The following is a 16,384-nucleotide window of genomic DNA, read 5'->3' as shown; positions in this document are numbered from 1 at the left end:
TGCCTCCCCGCAGCCGGAGCCGTCACAGGCGAGTAGCTCCCCACCGCAGTGTGGACCCGGCCTGCTGTGCACGCCCCCTACACGCTGCCACCAGCAGTGTGCAGTGCAGACGCGGCCTGGATTGCAGTAAGAATGTAGACACCACACCCAGGCACTTCCCACACAGCCACCCTTCATGCCCAGCACCACGCGTGCCCACTTGCTGCATAGACGCAGTTCACACGCCCAGCTCCCGTGTGGCACAGCTGCAGGGCACACGCACACACACACACACACACCCCCCACGCCCAGCTCCCGTGTGGCACAGCTGCAGGGCACACACACACACACACCACGCCCAGCTCCCGTGTGGCACAGCTGCAGGGCACACACACACACACACACCAGGCCCAGCTCCCCTGTGGCAGAGCTGCAGGGCGCGCACACACACACACACACCCCACGCCCAGCTCCCCGTGGCACAGCTGCAGGGCGCGCACACACACACACCCCACGCCCAGCTCCCCGTGGCACAGCTGCAGGGCACACACACACACCCACCACACCAGCTCCCCTGTGGCAGAGCTGCAGGGCGCGCACACACACACACACACACACCCCACGCCCAGCTCCCCGTGGCACAGCTGCAGGGCGCGCACACACACACACACCACGCCCAGCTCCCTGTGGCACAGCTGCAGGGCACACACACACACCCACCACACCAGCTCCCCTGTGGCAGAGCTGCAGGGCGCGCGCACACACACCACGCCCAGCTCCCCTGTGGCAAAGCTGCAGGGCACGCACACACACACACAAAACACACACACACACACCCCTATACTTGCCGCCAGAGGGCGACTGAGCACAGCAGAGCCCAGCCCAGCCGCTTGTGTGCTCCTGTGTCACCAGGAGCCGGCTGCGCTGCGGTTGTTGTGTACAGTTTAAAGATCTCCAGGGGACCTGGCGAGATCCCGCAGGCAGCGAAAGCAGCAAGGCAGAGCTGGGCTGGCCCTCCTGAGCACAGCCCAGTCAGCTGGAGAGAGAGGCAGAGCTCCCCGAAGGGAGCAGGAATGCTGCACCCCAGCCCTTCGTGGCTCTGTAGCCTCCAGGGGGGCGGAGAGGACAAAAGGCCCTGAGCCCGTGGATGGGAAAGGGGCAGGCAGGGCTGGCGGTCCCCCCCGCCCCTTTGTCTCTGGGAGGATTAGCTGAAGTCTCAGGTTGTTTAGGAAACAGTTGATGTAAGTGACAGGGCTGTGGAGGGGGAAGTGGCGGTTGCGGGGCCGGAGAGCCATGCCTGTGCCAGCTGCTGGCCCGCCCCTCTAGCCCCTCTGTGCACCTGCCAGGATCATGAAGGAGGTGAAGGAGTCCAGAGACCAGCAACTCACGGTAAGTTCTTCTTTTCTGTCACTTGATTAGCACTCAGGGCGGGGGGGAGTAGGGCTGGCAGGGACTGGCTGCCCACTGTGCCCAGTGATGCCCGGCGGGCACACCAAGGGAACCCGGGGAGAGTGGGGAATTCCCCTCCGCGCTGCCTACCTAGTACATGCTGGTTAATGATGCTCGCGTCCTGTCCGGCAGGGTGAAAAGGGCTGGGTGGCTGGTCAGAACGGGAGGCAAAGCTGGAGTTTGGATGTTGGCCTCAGCGGATGGGGGTGGGAAGGTGGGCGCTAGTCACTTGTCTTCCCTTGCCCCCTGCTCAGTCCGGAAATGCCCCTGTAAGTGTCTCTAGCTGCATTTGTATGTAATGACTGGGCTGCAGCCAGGCCTCTGTCCCCACGCTCGTTCCTGGCTGGGCAGGTTCTCTGGGAACTGTAGTAATTGTGCCTTTGTTGATTGAAACGCTACCGCTGCTGTACACAGTGAGCTGGGGAAAGGGTGTGTGCATACCTGGGTAACATCCAGGTGTATAGACCAATGCGTCGATTGACACGTGTGTGTGTGTGTGTGTGTGTGTATGTGTGTGTGTATCCCTCTGGAGCTCTTACACACCTGGAATAAAGCCGCACAGTGTGATCAGAGATGCTCGGTGCTACAGACCTCCACTGTGTAAGCGTGGTGGTGGTGTGCACGTATATGCAAAATAATGTGTGTATGTGGCTAATCTAGTTGGTGTGTGCACGACTGTGTGTGTGTGTGTGCGTGCGCACGAGTGTGTGTGTGTGTGCGTGCGCACGAGTGTGTGTGTGTGTGCGTGCGCACGAGTGTGTGTGTGCGTGCGCACGAGTGTGTGTGTACTATACCAATATATATTTGTTTGTGAGTACTTGCTATAGCCTCCTAGGACTGGATTTTGCAGCCTTTGTCCTCCTGCAGTTTGCCGTCATGAATTGCAGCAGCATTACACACACACACAAACCAAAGGATGATGCCAGTATTTTTAAAGGAACTGTTTACTGGAGAGCAGTAAAACTGTCTTCTAAAAAATCCCAGCGCCTCTCCAGGTTTCCTGTTTTTCAGAACAGAAGGAGAAAGATACTGCAGAGCAAAGAATGTAAGAGGAACAATAAGAACCCAGAGTGTCCTCAACTCCCTTTGGGGGCGCTTGTGGGATCTGAGGCCAAGCAGTGCACGTTGTAAAGTGTGCACTGGATGCTGCATCGTGTGTGTGTAGGTGCACATGCCCTGGAGTGTAATCTCCCAAAGTGCATAATGATATGGCTGGACTTTTATCTCCGTGCTCTTATGACCAGCCCCTCTCCGCCTCCCCAGCCCCGTCTTGGTTCATATGTTGTGGGGAGAGGCAGCCTCCATTGGAGGGTTGTGTTGGAGTGTCTCTGTGTAAGCGTGTCAGTGTCAATAACCCTCGGGTCCGTTTGCACTGCAGAGTTGTGGTGCTGCCCTCATAGCAGGGCTCAGGAGACGCTCCCCACACAATCCCACGTGTGCCGATGTGCGTCAGTGGCTGGAAAGATGCTATTTCTTGATCTGTTCATGCAAGAGATTCTGGTCAGCGCCACGGCCCACCGATCGTGCTCACACACTCGTGCTTCATTAACATAGATGATGTTTAAGTGCCCAACTCAGCTTGGACTTCGCTAGGAAGCTAGGCCTGGTGTGGGGGTATCACACAGGTCCGGGGATGCAGTATTTGCTACAAATGAGTAGTGGCTCTAGCTACTCACCAAGCTTCCGCCGCGGGATGGGTTCTGCCAGTTTTACAGCGGGGAGCCTATCGGGTGCTTTGGGATAAGAGATAAGTAGACGGTAGGGACGGAGACTAACTCAGCCAAAGTGCAGAGGAGTCTGGGAAATTGGAGTTGCTCGCGCAAGAGAGTTGAAGGTAAGTTGGAAGCAGAGCATTCTGGAAAGGTACAAGTTAGCAAGGCCGGGCCCCAGGGTTGGGTTCCTGGGTTGTGAGTTGTTCACGCGAGGTTTCTAAGCAGTGTTGTTGAGAATCTTGAATGTTTTATTGAAATGCTTCGGTGCTGGCAGTGTGGGAAGGACGCTGATGCAGCTGTTCACCTAGATAAAGTGCAGTGGTGGAGACAGAATGAGGGTAAAGGACAGATTCATATGAATGAGTAGTATCATGGAGTAGAAACGGAGCAGTTTTGCTAAATTGCAAGTGAGCGCCAATTAACATCCAAAGGATCCGGTGAGGCTCTGGGATTCTAAGACTGTACTTCACGCTGTTGTCAGGGGACTGACCCCCTTGATAGACTATTTCATTTCTGAGTGGGCGTATAACTGTAGCATTATGTATGTGGAAATCGATACCTGTTTGCTTCACGGATCATTTTTTTAAATAAAGTTTGGTTGGCTCGTTCCTAGTGGTTCTCTATCACCGAAATGTTCTGTGACCGCCCTAGGGGCTCAAACTTGAAAGCTAAGTTGGGTTTTATTGCATCTTTATCTTTAACAACGTAATGTTCATTGGGACCGTTTCAACATGAAGGATACAAAAGGTTACAAATCCGGGTGTGTTGCCACTGGGTGATGAAGATCGTGGCGCTGTGTCCTGGCTTACAGACAGCACCTGGCACATTGCGGGCACTTCCAGGGCTCAGACACCCACTAGTACTTGAATTGACCCCCTCCCAAATATAGGGCTTCTCCCCTCCTCAGTGCCCAGGCCTCACCCCCATTAGCACCGGTGATGAGTGGGGGCCCGGAACTGACCCCACTTGGCTTTGGACTTTCTGGGTGGGACTCGGCCTCTTCCCAAGTTCCTGGTCCCTTTATAGGGAACGTGACCGTTAGAGAGACTCTCCCCCAGACACGCAGGGGACCCGCTCAGCTGTGAAACACACACGGGGTGAATGAGGCGAAGGAGGGAACCGATGCCACAGTGTCTGGGGAGCTGGTCTGGACACGGCTGCCCCGTCTGGTTTGCACGGCTGCACCAGGAATCACTAGCCGTCAGCACCTTAGCTCTCTCAGACCAAACTTTTTTGCACCTTGGGCTGATGGATCAAACAGCTATGGGGAGCTTCGCTAATTGATGGATTTGATAAGCGTTTTGCAGCCCAGCCCTTCCGGCGGCTGGCCAGGCAGTGAAGAGCTCAGGGTGAGAGGGAGGGAAAAGCCCCTCTGTGGACAGACTGGCTGAAGCTGTCCCTTTAAACTCGCGACAGGGCTGGTGTGTGCAGCCGGAGCCGCTGATCTGCTCCCAGCGGTGTTTTCTTTCTTCCAGGAAAAAGCTGCAATTGCTGCATGCGTGGCCATCGGGGAGGGCGCGCCAGGGCCTCTGCGCTGCCTCGCTAGAGAGGCGATGCCTCAGGTGAGGCGTGGGGTGGGGACTGGACATCGCAGCGAAGTCGCTGCGCCAGGTGGGCGGCTCGCACTCAGCCGGCTTCCTAAGTGCTAGGAACTTTCAGAGACTCTCCGTGCCAGGTGGCACCATGGCTCACGTGCAGGTGCCGATTCCCCGTCTCTTCTGCCTTCCCTCCACCGGCTCCGTTCCCTGCCTGCATCTCTCACCCTCTCTTCGCTCTCTTCCAGGTGGCCCTTCGGATCCGGCCGATCAGCATGGTGGAGCTGGAGGAAGGAGCTACTCTCATAGCTCATAAAGTGGATGAACAGGTAGGGCAGGAGCATTCAGGGCAGGTGGGCGAGCGGGGGGGCTTGCTGGCACCGTGTGTCGGGGACATCGCCCTGGCAGATCCAAGTTCAAATCCTACCTCAGGTCAGAGTAAGTGGCTGTGATTTTGGTGCATTTCGTCAAAGCCCGCGGTGTCCAGTCTAAAGAGAAATGAACCTAAAAGATGGTGTGGCTGGGGGGCTGCGGGTCAGGATGGAGGGGCATTGGCAGAGTTGGGCTAGCAAGGAGGGGCCTGCAAGCTAAGAATGAGGTGCATTGGCAGAGCAGCGTACGGAGGAAGCTCGCGCTGCCCTTTCCCGCATTAGGTGTGAATGGAGGATACTTGGCAGTCTCTCTCTTGCTAAGGGTTGTGATGGGAGACGGGGATGCAACAAGCAAAATCTCCCAGGAGCTCTTTTTCTCGATGCCCTTTAAAAAGCAGAGAGCAAGGTGTTTTCATGCCGGTCCACTCGGTTTCCTGTGTTGCTAGTTTTGCATTGAATCACCTGCTTCCCAAGGTGCTAGAGAAGTCCAGGTAGAATTGTACCCCCTGGGCCCATGTGCCCACAAAGAGCGCACCTGCTGGGCATCTGAATACGGCTGGGCTGCCCAGCACTCCAGCAGCCCCCCACCCCATAGGGGCCACTGGCTTTAATTAGGGGTCATTCTGGCTTTCCTTTAAAATCCAAACCAGCCAGTAAAACCCCCTCCCAAGAAGAAGCATTTTTAAACGCACCCTGGGGACCCTCCCCCCGACGTGGCAAATTGCCTTGGAGCATTACAATTCCTGCTCCCGGTTGTCAGCTGCAGCCTGTCTCAATTCCTGCGCGTGCTCTCCGCAGCTCGCCGAGCAGGGGCATGGGTGGCAGGGCGGCAGCGTGGATGAGGCACTGGGCTGGGATTCTGGAGATGGGGGCCCGATTCCCCATCTGTGAAAGTGAGGCTGTTATCTTTCCTTGAGCGCACCGTTGTCTGGTTAGTGCGTGAGCTCTTGGGGGCCTGGCCTGTCTCTCACAATGTGTTCGTGCCACGCCCAGCACTGCAGGTTGTTGGAGGGGTGGGGTGTATTTCACGCCGCGTGGGAATGCAGGATGCAAATGATAAAGGAAAATGTCTCGTGATGGGGTCAGTGAGGAGTCGATCGCTCACCCTGATCAGTCACAATTCAGATCAGCCGCCCACCCCCAGAAGCTACCGGGCATTGGCATAGCCAAAACTAAATGCTGAAAGGGAGGGAAACAGAACCCGGCCCCAGAATCAATCCCTACCTTCAATGAGTGAGGGGAGTGGCGGGGAGCCGGATGAGAAAAGGTTAACCGCTGCGTCTTCCTTTCCCCCTTCTTGAGCCTTGCGTGACCTTAGGCGATAGCTCTGGGTAGCCCATCCGTTGCTTTAGGAGACCAGGTATTCTCTGGTTTGTTGTTGTAGGGTTCATCAGAAACACCAGGTTGCCCCTGCTGGTCTGTTGTCGTAGGTGGCGCGTGAGCCCCAGGCCTGCCCGCGCTGGTTTGTTAATGGAGGGTTGCTCATGGCACTGAAGCTGCTCTTTAGTGTAAGAAACCCTTGGAACAAACTCCCCAGATCTGGCCCTTGGCTGAGGGTCTGGGCCTATCAACCTTTCCCAACTCCCCTGGCGCTGTCTGACCCTTCGGCTTCCCCTCGCGCCGTTCCATTATCGACCCAGCTCTAAGCACTGGGGCCAGGTCACCGCTCGCCAGCCCCAGTGCGGCCTCATATCAGGAGGAAATTAAGCTGCGTTTATTAGCAGGATATTTTTCCTCCCCTCGAGCAATTACGGGAAGAGCAGGCGGCCGTGAGCTCCGCGCTGTCTCTACCATCTGTGTTTACCTGGGCTGAGCGCGGCGTTAGGGGACTCTCCAGGCAGATGGTAACTGGCTGGGCTGGAAGCAGAGCTGCGGCTGGGCCCAGGGCTGACCAGGTGGGGAGCTGGGCAGACCAGGCCCCCTTCGAGGTGCTGCCGGATTGTGGGGGGAGAGGGGGCTGTCTGTCAGAGCCAGCAGGGGACAACGGACGTTCTGTTTCACAAAGGATTTGGGGATTTCGACGTCTGCCTTCGCTCTGTAACGGAGCAAAACCTCCCAAATCCCCAAAGCCTCGGTGAAGGGAAATTCCTCTGGGGGCAATTGAAACATTTGGGTTTGTCAAAATAGCACCATTTTGTTTGGCTTTTGGCGTTGTTTCAAAAGCGCACTGTTGGATTCCCTTCTGTAACCCGTTTCTGAAGGAAAAGGTCTTTTGCAGCGTGAAATGCTTTGTTCCAAAAAGGCTGCAATGGGACATTTCCGAACTCCCGAGGGAGGGCCTGGCTGATGCCCGGACCATGGGGACAGGGAAGGGGCGGTTACACAGCTTGCGGGGTAGGTTGGCAGGCTCCAGACCAGCAGGTTTTAGAGGTAATTCCCCACGGAGATGCAGGGGCCGTCCCCACTCTAAGCGACTGCCTCAGGCTCCCCATGTTTTCACAAGGGCTAGACACTTCCTGTGGCCCTGCTGTAATCACGAGGCTCTGGCAGCCGGCGCCCTCGGCCTTACCCAGGCCCTGGGTGTCAGATAAGAATCGGGCAGATGGCGGGTGCCTTGGGGCTGTGCTGGGAGGAACGTGTTCCCTGTCATGTTCTCGTGCCATCCCCAGGCCCATCTTTCCCTCTAGGATTCCTGCCTTTCTTTTCCCCTTCCTTCGTTCCCTTCTTTGCAGCAACAGCGGGTAGGCACATCCCCAAGCCCTCTCCTCCTCCAGCTCCCAGGGCATGGCAGGATGGCTCCCTATTGCACAAGCACTCCGGCTCTCACATGTGGTCTCCTCTGCACAGTCTGTTCACACACGCACGGCGCACCAGGCAGGACAAGGGTGGGGTCTGTCCTAGACAGCCCCAGAGCTGATTGGCAAGTTGTCTAGCCCCCAGCAGGGGCTGCTGCAAGTGAGAACAGAGGTGACCTGACATGTTAAGGCCCTACGTCCCAGGGTGTTGTGGGGGGAGCCCAGGCCTGGGATAGGAGGGGGCTGCGACGGGTCTGGGATTGAGGTGCCAGCACAACCGAGTTCACTAGCCAGGAGGAAAAAGTGCCCCCCACTGACCTCCAAGGAGTGCCCGCCCCTGCTTCGCCGGGATGCCAAATCCACAGCCTCCCCTTCTGGGCCTCTTTGGCTGATTTTCTTCCCCTGGTAAAACCGAGAACAAAGGCCAGGCCAGGGGAAGCAGCCATCCTATGCCCGTGGCTCTGCCCGCGCCGTGCGGGGGATGAGAGTGGGGGGTGTTGGCCACTCCTGTGGGGGGGGGGGGGGAGGTCAGACGCAAGCTGCTTCTCTGGGTTGCCTTGGCTAGCATGTGCACCCTCCCCCGGGTGCACAGGGGCCGGCGTGGGCCCCGCTCCGGCCAGGGGACAATGCTATCTCAGACGTGCACTGGCATGGTTTATCGGAGCACCTAGTCGCCGTGGCAACGACTGTGCGCAGGCCGGAGGACGGGGGGGTCAACGCTGGCTCCAAGCAATGGAACTTCTGGAGACAAACCCAGCTGCCACATCAGGATCTGGGGCGACCAGGGATGCCAGGGCCTGGGGGCCTGGACAGGATCTCTCCTGATCCCAGCACCTGGGCATGGGGGCTACGGGGGTTTCCTTGCAGCCTGTCTGATCCTGCCCCCGCCGTCCCCATGGTGTCAGGGATCTGTCCTGCCCAGCTCTGCCCTTGCTAGTTCCTGCTTGAACCCATTCTGTTGGGGCGCCAGCGTGCGGGGCCCTGTCGCTGCCCTGTGCTGGAGGGCAGGGGGCGGGTAGCAGGACTTCTTTCTCCTCTTTGTATTTATAATACAAACGTGGATTTTAATAACAAAAACCAGTGCCCACCACCCTGGGAGACCCTACAATAACAAACCAGCGGGTGTAGCCCTGCCCTTATGGGAGACCCTACAATAACAAACCAGCATGTGTAACCCTGCCCTTATGGGAGACCCTACAATACCAAATCAGTGGGTGTAGCTCTGCCCTTATGGGAGACCCTACAATAACAAACCAGTGTGCGTAGCTCTGTCCTTATGGGAGACCCTACAATACCAAAGCAGAGCGGGACACTACAGGAGCCCTAGAAGTCCTTGCGATAGAAGGAATGCCAGGGGGTGGGGCGGGGGGAGTGATGTTAACCCCTATCTGGTGACCTGGCACCCCAGTAAGTGGCTCTGGGGCAGGGGGATGTCCACAGCCCGGTGGGGGGGGGCACTCTGTTTCTCACCTAGGAGATGCTGGCCAGGCTGGAAGTAGGGCAGGTGGGGTGGAGTGACGCTACCCCGCTCCCCCCGGGGTAGGGTTACACACACAGACACCAGCCTGCCAGCCCGGCACTCGGGAAAGGTCAAAATCTGCATTGAAATGGGAGACGGGGAGAAGGCAGTGGGAGGCGGGGGAAGGGGGCAGTGCTGCGCTGGCTGTGTGCCCTCCCCCGTATCCTCGTTGGGGGGAAGGGGCTGGAGGAAGTGTCCGTGGAGGGGCCAAGGACTGGTGGGGACGGAGCATCTATGGGTCAGGTGGTCTGGTGGATCCAGCCCTTCCCTCCCTGATGTAGCATGGCCAAGGGGGAGAGTCAGGGAGAGCACCCCCGGCCAGCGTGAAAAGCTCCCCACCCCGACTCCCTGGTGGGGGCAGCGAGAGTGCCTCCCGCTGTGTTGCTGCCAGAGTGTGTGGGGAGTGCTCCCTGCTTGTCCCCCCTGTGGAGGGCACCTTGCTGGCGCTGCCCGGGGCGGCCTGCGCGGCACAGAGCCACTTTTGTGTGTCGCTGGGCCGCAGAGGACTGCGATCAAAGCCCGGATTGGCGCAGGGGAGGACAGTTGGATTCTCTTGGCACCGTGCACAAAGCGCTCGTTAAGGGCCGGCCCTGGCCCCGGGAACAATGCCCCGATTCAGGAGGCACAACGGGAGAGCAGCCCATCCCTCCTGTGCCGCTGTCCCGGCAGTACTGGCTCGCCCAGGCCTGGCAGCCAGCACAGGGCGAACATCCTCACCGCAGCCCGTCCACCGCCCGATCTGCCCTGTCCCTCAGCCTCCTGCATTTCCCACCGCTGTCCCCGCAGGAGTCAGTCTGGAGGGGACGGCACCTCAGCGGGGGTCAGGCGGGGCAGCTCCGTCAGCCTGCTGGAGACCCTGGCTGATGCCAGCTGGAAATCTGGCCTGAAGCATTTTAGCCCTCGCAACCTCAGGCACATGTACTGTCTCCCGCCAGCTTGTGAGCTTGACGGGCCATCCCCCACACCTCAGAGGGGGATGTACTCGCAAGACCCCTGTAGCTTCTGCTGCCATCTCTTGGTTGCCTTGACAACAGTCTTAGCATGGATACAGCAAGCCCTTTGTAAGAATGAGCCGGGGCTCGTTAGTGCCTGGGACTCGCTGTATGTATGCGCTTACTTTATGTGCAGAAGGTTGTTAACCCCTGGAACTTGCTGCAGCAGGATATGCTGGAAGCTGAGGGAGGCTTTAGTGGCTAGAGCACCGAACTGAGTTCTAATCCCATTTTGACCACCCGCCCACTGGGTGACCCTGGGCACGTCATTGCATCTCTTTGTGCCTCAGATTCCATCTGTAAAATGGCCTGAAATATCGGCCTCCTTTGTAAGGTGCATTGAGATCAACTGATGGAAAGCGCCGGAGAAGAGCTAGGGGTTGTACATTTCTGTGACTAGCCCAGGCATATGCCAGGATGGAGGTGAGCATGCTAGTGACAGCTTGAGGGCACCATCAGATCAGCTGCTGGGGTTCCAGGGCCATCCCCTGTGCAGCACTGCAGAGCTGGGGGTGTTTGCTGGGGGCTTATGGCTTCCTCTGAAACATCCTGCCCCAACACTGGGGAGCTCTGCCGTCTGCCTGGGATGGCGACGGGGTGGGATGCCAGGCTGGTGGTCCCTTGGCCAGGCCCCTTCCCTGCTGCGCTCATGTGCCTCGCCTGGCCGGGCTGGTGGCTGCTGATCAGATTACGCTGAGCCCTGGCCAAGAGGCTCTGAGGACAGTTTTGTTCTCTCCTTCTCTGAAACCCAACCCGAGCCTCGTTCCCACCCGTTCAAAGAGGAACCTGATGCCAGGCGGCAGCACTCGGGGGTGCGGCGGCATTTCCAGGGGAACCGCCCCCGGAGCTGGACCTGGGGTGATAGCCACTGGACTCGCCTGGACCCTTGGCCTCCAGCTTTTCCCAGCTGCCACTGGTGTGGTGCATGCAAGTGGAGTGGATCCCTGGATCTAGAGCCATCGGGGATCCCTGGATCCCTCCATCCCATCCCCCTGCATTTCCTCCTTATTTCAGTGCTCTGGGCAATCTGCCTCGCTGGGCTCCCCACAACGGACCCAGGCACAGCCAGGCCCCCTAAGCCACCCCCTCCAGAGCCAGCCTCCGCCTTCCTGAAGAACGGCTTATCTCCTCCCGTGGGGCCTCAGCAAACAGCCAGGTGCCTTGTGAATGGGGAGGGATGTCCCAGCAGCGAGTATGGGCCTGTCCTCTCCGCCGCAGCCCTGGGCCGCGCCCGGGAGCAGGAGCCGGGGGCAGCAGAGCTCACAGGAGGACAAAGGAGGATAAATGTTTCCCTGGCGGGGGCTGGGTGGGTGAGGAACGCTGGGTAACGCACAGAGCCCGCAGTCCCTGGCACTCGCCTCTGGATTCTGTGTGGCTCGTGCTGGACCAGGGAGCCCCGCTCTGCCCCTTGCTGTTGCCTCTCAGTCCTGACCTCGCACCCTCCGGCCCCAGCTCTGCTGGGGACCCACAGCCCCCCACAGTCCCCGCCCTTGTTCTCCTCTGCATGCTGCCATCTGGAAAGCGGAGCTGCTGCTCCAGGGCCCTGACTCGGCTCCACCACCCATCTGTAGCAGTGTCTCCCCAGCCGACACCCGAGACCCAGATAATCTTTAAATAAAGGCCACTCCGGCAAACCTGATCTCCTAGCTCCCCTGAGAGAGCAGCAGTGACATTAACCTGCAGGCCCAGTTCTCGGGTGACCCCCATTCGGCAGCAGGGAGGTCTCTGGCTAGCGTTCCCTGGGGAGCGCGGAGACCGTCTCCTTCTGGATCTACCTTCTCCATTTGTCCCTGCTGGGAGGAGAGGCCAAAGCAGAGGTCGGTCCCTGCTAGACAATCCGTACCCCGTACATGCCTGCAGAGATCTCCCCGGAGTGCAGCTGAGCTCCAGGTTAGCGCCGTCTAATTGCCAGCCGAGCCCCCAGGGGCCAGCCCGTCTCACATCTCTGAATCAGGTCAGTTATTAAAAGGCTGCAAACCCTGAGCCCCCAGGGGAGGGTAGCAGCAAACAGAGACTGAGAGAGGGAAGGGCAGGAGCCATGCCAGGGCGGGGGCAAGATGGAGACAGGAGTTGTACCAGGGCGGGAGGCACCATGGAGCTGGGAGTTGTGCTAAGGTGGGGAGGGGAGGGGCGATGGAGCCGTGAGTCATGCCGGGGTGGGAGGTGTGATGGAGCCATGCCAGGGCAGGAGGCATGCTGGAGCTGGGAGCCATGCCAGGGCGGGAGGCATGGCGGAGCTGGGAGCTGAACCAGGGCAGGGGGTGATGGAGCCATGCCAGGGCGGGGGGCATGACAGAGCCGGGAACCCAGCCATCTCGGAGGGCGCGATGGAGCCGGCTGTCACGTGGCGCTCCCCTGATGTCAGCAGTGAAGCTGGCTGGGGAACGGTCAGCGGAACAGATCCCCACTCGGAAAACACCTTTTTGACTAAACCAGTTTCTTTTTTCAAACTCGTGTCTGTTTTGACAAAAAATTCATTTTGGAAAATGTGGGGGGAGAAGCGTTGACCAAAGCGACACGTCCTGCTTTGCCAGGGTTTGTTTTCAAATGGACGTTTCATTTGGAAAGTGACTGTGTTTTTTATATATATAAACCAAATGTAACATTAAAACATGGCCAATATGGAAACAAACCATTTGGACTGACCCCAGATTGGGGCAGCACCACTTCCCAGGCCACGTAGCTGCCAGCTGGCACCAAGTGCCTGCGCCCCCAGCTGGCCCCTCCCCCTGGTGTGCGGCCTCGGGGTGTCTCCCCTGTTGGGGAGTCTCTTGGGTCAGGGGCTCTCCAGGATGTGCAATCCCGGAATCACAAGGAGCTGCTTACCCGTCGCAGAGCGGAATGGCCCCCTGCCCCAGCCGGCCCCCCTGGGAGATGGTCTTTGCCCAGCCTGGTCAGTGGAGCAAGCCGGGGGCTGTCCCAGAGACCCAGAGGAGGTTCATTTCGCTGCCATCCTGTTGTAGAAGGTGCATGACAGCCCAGCGCATGCCGCAGCCCAGGTGCCAGCCTCTCACCATCCCTCGTCCCCCCGACTGCTGCACCGGGACACGCGGCTTCCCAAGGAGAGTGCGGGTCGCAGCGTGTGGGGCAGGCAGGCCTGATCCCAGAGATGCCCAGGAAAGGAGGCTGGCACGTGGCCACACCCCGCTGACCCCTGGCACCCGGTATCCCGGCAGGTGGTGGTGCTCATGGACCCCATGGAGGACCCCGAGGACATCCTGCGAGCCAACCGCTCCCGCGAGAAATCCTATGTCTTCGACGTGGCCTTCGACTTCACGGCAACTCAGGTGAGGAGCTGGGCCCTGGGAATCCTGCCGGGCTCCAAACCCTTCGTATGGGCCACCCAGCCCCGAGTCTGCAGGATTAGGGGGGCCCTTAGTGGGGGGGCCTTGCTATCCCAGAATCCTCTGCCCCCGCCCTGCCCCCTCCCCATCTGTGCGACACAGCGGCCGGGCAGCGGGGCTGGACCAGGCCAGGCCAGGTCTGGTTTCAGCAGCTCCATTTCATGTTAATTTCCACACTATGCTGACACCGGAGAGGCTGCCCCCATCAAATGCCCCCCCGCTCCCTTCTGACAGCCAAGACAAGGGGGGGCAGGGAGAGCGTGTTGGGGGGGGTACCGTGCATCCCCCCTCCTCCAATGCCCAGAGACCAGCCCTTCAGCAGGTTTCTGAGCCCCTCGTTGGCCCTGGGTGGCGGGGAAGGGGATTGGAACTCATCTAGTGGATGGAATCAGAGCTGCCCAGCTGTGTGTCAGCAGCCCTATACTGCCCCCCATTAGTGGTGATTCTCCTGCACCTTGGGTGGCAGGAGCCAAGGCATGGGGCACAGGAGGGTCTGAGCTCTGTCTCTGCGCACTGGGTCTGTCCCAGCACACCGGGGGTGGCTGCATGCAGGTGGGTGAGTAGAGCAGGGGAAAGGTCAGTAAAAGCGGCTGGGGAGGGGCCTGGGACCCGGGGGGAGGCTGGATGGTACACGCGCACCCCACATTTTCAGTTGAGGGGGGTTGGTCCAAGGTAATTGCCTTGGTGTTGTGGAGGGGGGAGGTGACAGGACACGGGGAGGGCAGGGGGGTGTATCCTGACATGTCTGTCTGCGCCGCCTCCCTGCCCGGGGCCTGTCACCCTCCCGCGCTCTCTGGCTGCAGGAGATGGTCTATCGCGCCACCACCAAGGGCCTGATCGAAGGCGTCATCTCTGGGTACAACGCCACCGTCTTCGCCTACGGCCCCACCGGTAAGGGCCGCGCGGCGCTGGGAACGCTCGCCCGCAGGGGCCGAGGCAGGGAGCCGAACGGGCCAGTCGCCATCCGCTCCTCTGGCCAGGATGGCGGTGTTTCAGCCTCGCCACCGGGGTGGCGGGAGGGCAGGGTCTGGGAGGGACCCAGGGCCTGCAGGACCCCAGCCCTGGCACTGCTAAGGAGTCGGCTCAGAGCCACAAAGGGGAGGGGGCAGCATGAAGCAGATGTCCACAGGGGATGCCTGCGAGCCACGGGTGGCTGGGTCCCCTCCCCTCCCGGCACGGACCCGCAGGGAATGCCCCGTCCCCACCCCGCCCAGCATGGACCCGCGGAGTTCCCTGCCCCGCAGAGAGCCCAGACTGCCTTCCTGCCACCCCCCCAGGCTGTGGGAAGACATACACCATGCTGGGCACAGACCATGAGCCTGGCATCTATGCACGCACCCTCCACGACCTGTTCAGAGCCATTGAGGAGACCAGCGATGACATGGAGTACGAGGTGTCCATGTCCTACCTCGAGGTAAGGCCCGAGTGTGTAAGGACAGGCGGGTTGTGTGTGTATGGTGTGTGTGGTGCTCATACAGGGTGTGTTGTATAGTGTGTTTGTGTATGGACAGATGGGTTGTGTGTGTATGGTGCTCATACAAGTTGTGTCTGTATATTGTGTGTGTGTGTATGTGTGGTGCTCATACAGGGTGTATTGTGTTGTGTGTGTGGTGCTCATACACAGTGTCTGCATAGTGTGTGTGCACGCGTGCGTACAGACAGGCGGGTGGGGTGTGTAATGTGCATTCGTGTGTATGATCTGGGAGGTGCCAGGGACTGCGGGGACTTGGCTTCCCCTTCCCCCAGCTGACGCGGAGCCCCCGGGGTCGCCCCGCCTCCCCTGCCCATCTCAGTCGCCCGGCTTTGTGGTCCAGCGAGCACCCGCTCGGTGCCCAGCGGGCAGATAATCGCCATGGTAACGCATGGGGACTCCGCCGCCAGCTCGCTGCCTGCACGGGCTAGTACAATATTGACACACGCAGCCAGGCTGCCGGGGAGGAACCACCCACAAAGACTCCCTGGGAGCCAGGCAACCGGGCCGGGGGGCCGAGAGGATAAATATCCAGGAGCGGGGCCTGGGCAGGGACCGGGGGCACGCCCAGCTCCCTCATGCAGCCAGGACCCAGCCCAGTCCTGCCGCCAGCCTGGTCCAGAGGGGCAGGGCTGAGGGCAGCGTGCCTGCTCCTGGAGCCTCATGCCAGGGCTGCTACGGGGCAGGGTGGGGAGCAGACGCCTGGTCTGGGGGAGCTCACAGGTGCCAAGGAGCAGAGGACGCTCCTGTTCCTTCTCTGAGCGATTCATCCCTAGTAGTGTGGGGGGTTGGGAGCCAGGCCCAGGCCCGGGGCCCTGGAGCCTCTAAGCCATCAGCCAGCGGTGCCCAGCGTGCCTGGGTGCAGACGCTGGTGGGCACGGGAGCTCACACGCAGCACTCGCCAGCTGCTATCAGTGTCCTGACCCTTCCCTGCATATCAGCTGCATTTCCCGGCTGCCGCCTGGCGCTCTGCCTGGTCCCCCCCAAGGAGGGGGTGCCCTCAGCTTGTGGGAAGGTGAGGCCCCTCCTCGGCATGTCCCACGCTGGCCCCATTGTGGGCCTCAGCGTGGCAGGGCTTGATCCCAAGAACCAGGCAGCCAGGGCTGATGGGGAGTGAAGGCAGGCTGACTGTGGAGGGTGCATTGGGTTCCCTGGTGATCTGCTGCAGCCCGGATGAGTGGGGTGGGGAGGCTGGCATGGGGAGGCACCAAGGTGATGCCCCTGCAGCTGGCACAGGATGGCTCACCCCTGCCAGGGCCAAAGGCATGGGGGGGAGG

At 59.9% G+C, this 16,384-nt stretch overlaps 1 protein-coding gene across 4 annotated transcripts in view; it reads left to right on the top strand.

Moving 5' to 3' along the window:
* Positions 1–887: 887 nt before the first annotated feature.
* Positions 888–16,384, top strand: part of KIF19 (kinesin family member 19) — a 28,141-nt gene continuing 12,644 nt past the window's right edge. For 2 of the 4 annotated variants that reach the window (XM_054047594.1, XM_054047590.1), the window contains exons 1-5: positions 888–1,368; positions 4,924–5,004; positions 13,469–13,579; positions 14,440–14,527; positions 14,914–15,050. In XM_054047594.1, coding sequence (XP_053903569.1) covers positions 1,330–1,368; positions 4,924–5,004; positions 13,469–13,579; positions 14,440–14,527; positions 14,914–15,050 — 456 coding nt within the window. In that variant the 5' untranslated portion in view covers positions 888–1,329. Of the gene's footprint in view, positions 1,369–4,658; positions 4,703–4,794; positions 4,839–4,923; positions 5,005–13,468; positions 13,580–14,439; positions 14,528–14,913; positions 15,051–16,384 lie in introns of those variants that run through there. The other 2 variants (XM_054047593.1, XM_054047591.1) reach the window with 2 other exon arrangements.

The sequence above is a fragment of the Malaclemys terrapin genome, chromosome 13, assembly GCF_027887155.1.
Source record: "Malaclemys terrapin pileata isolate rMalTer1 chromosome 13, rMalTer1.hap1, whole genome shotgun sequence".
NCBI classification, from domain to species: domain Eukaryota; kingdom Metazoa; phylum Chordata; order Testudines; family Emydidae; genus Malaclemys; species Malaclemys terrapin.
Note: the sequence above shows the minus strand (reverse complement) of the source record. Positions and strands in the feature narration are given on the sequence as shown.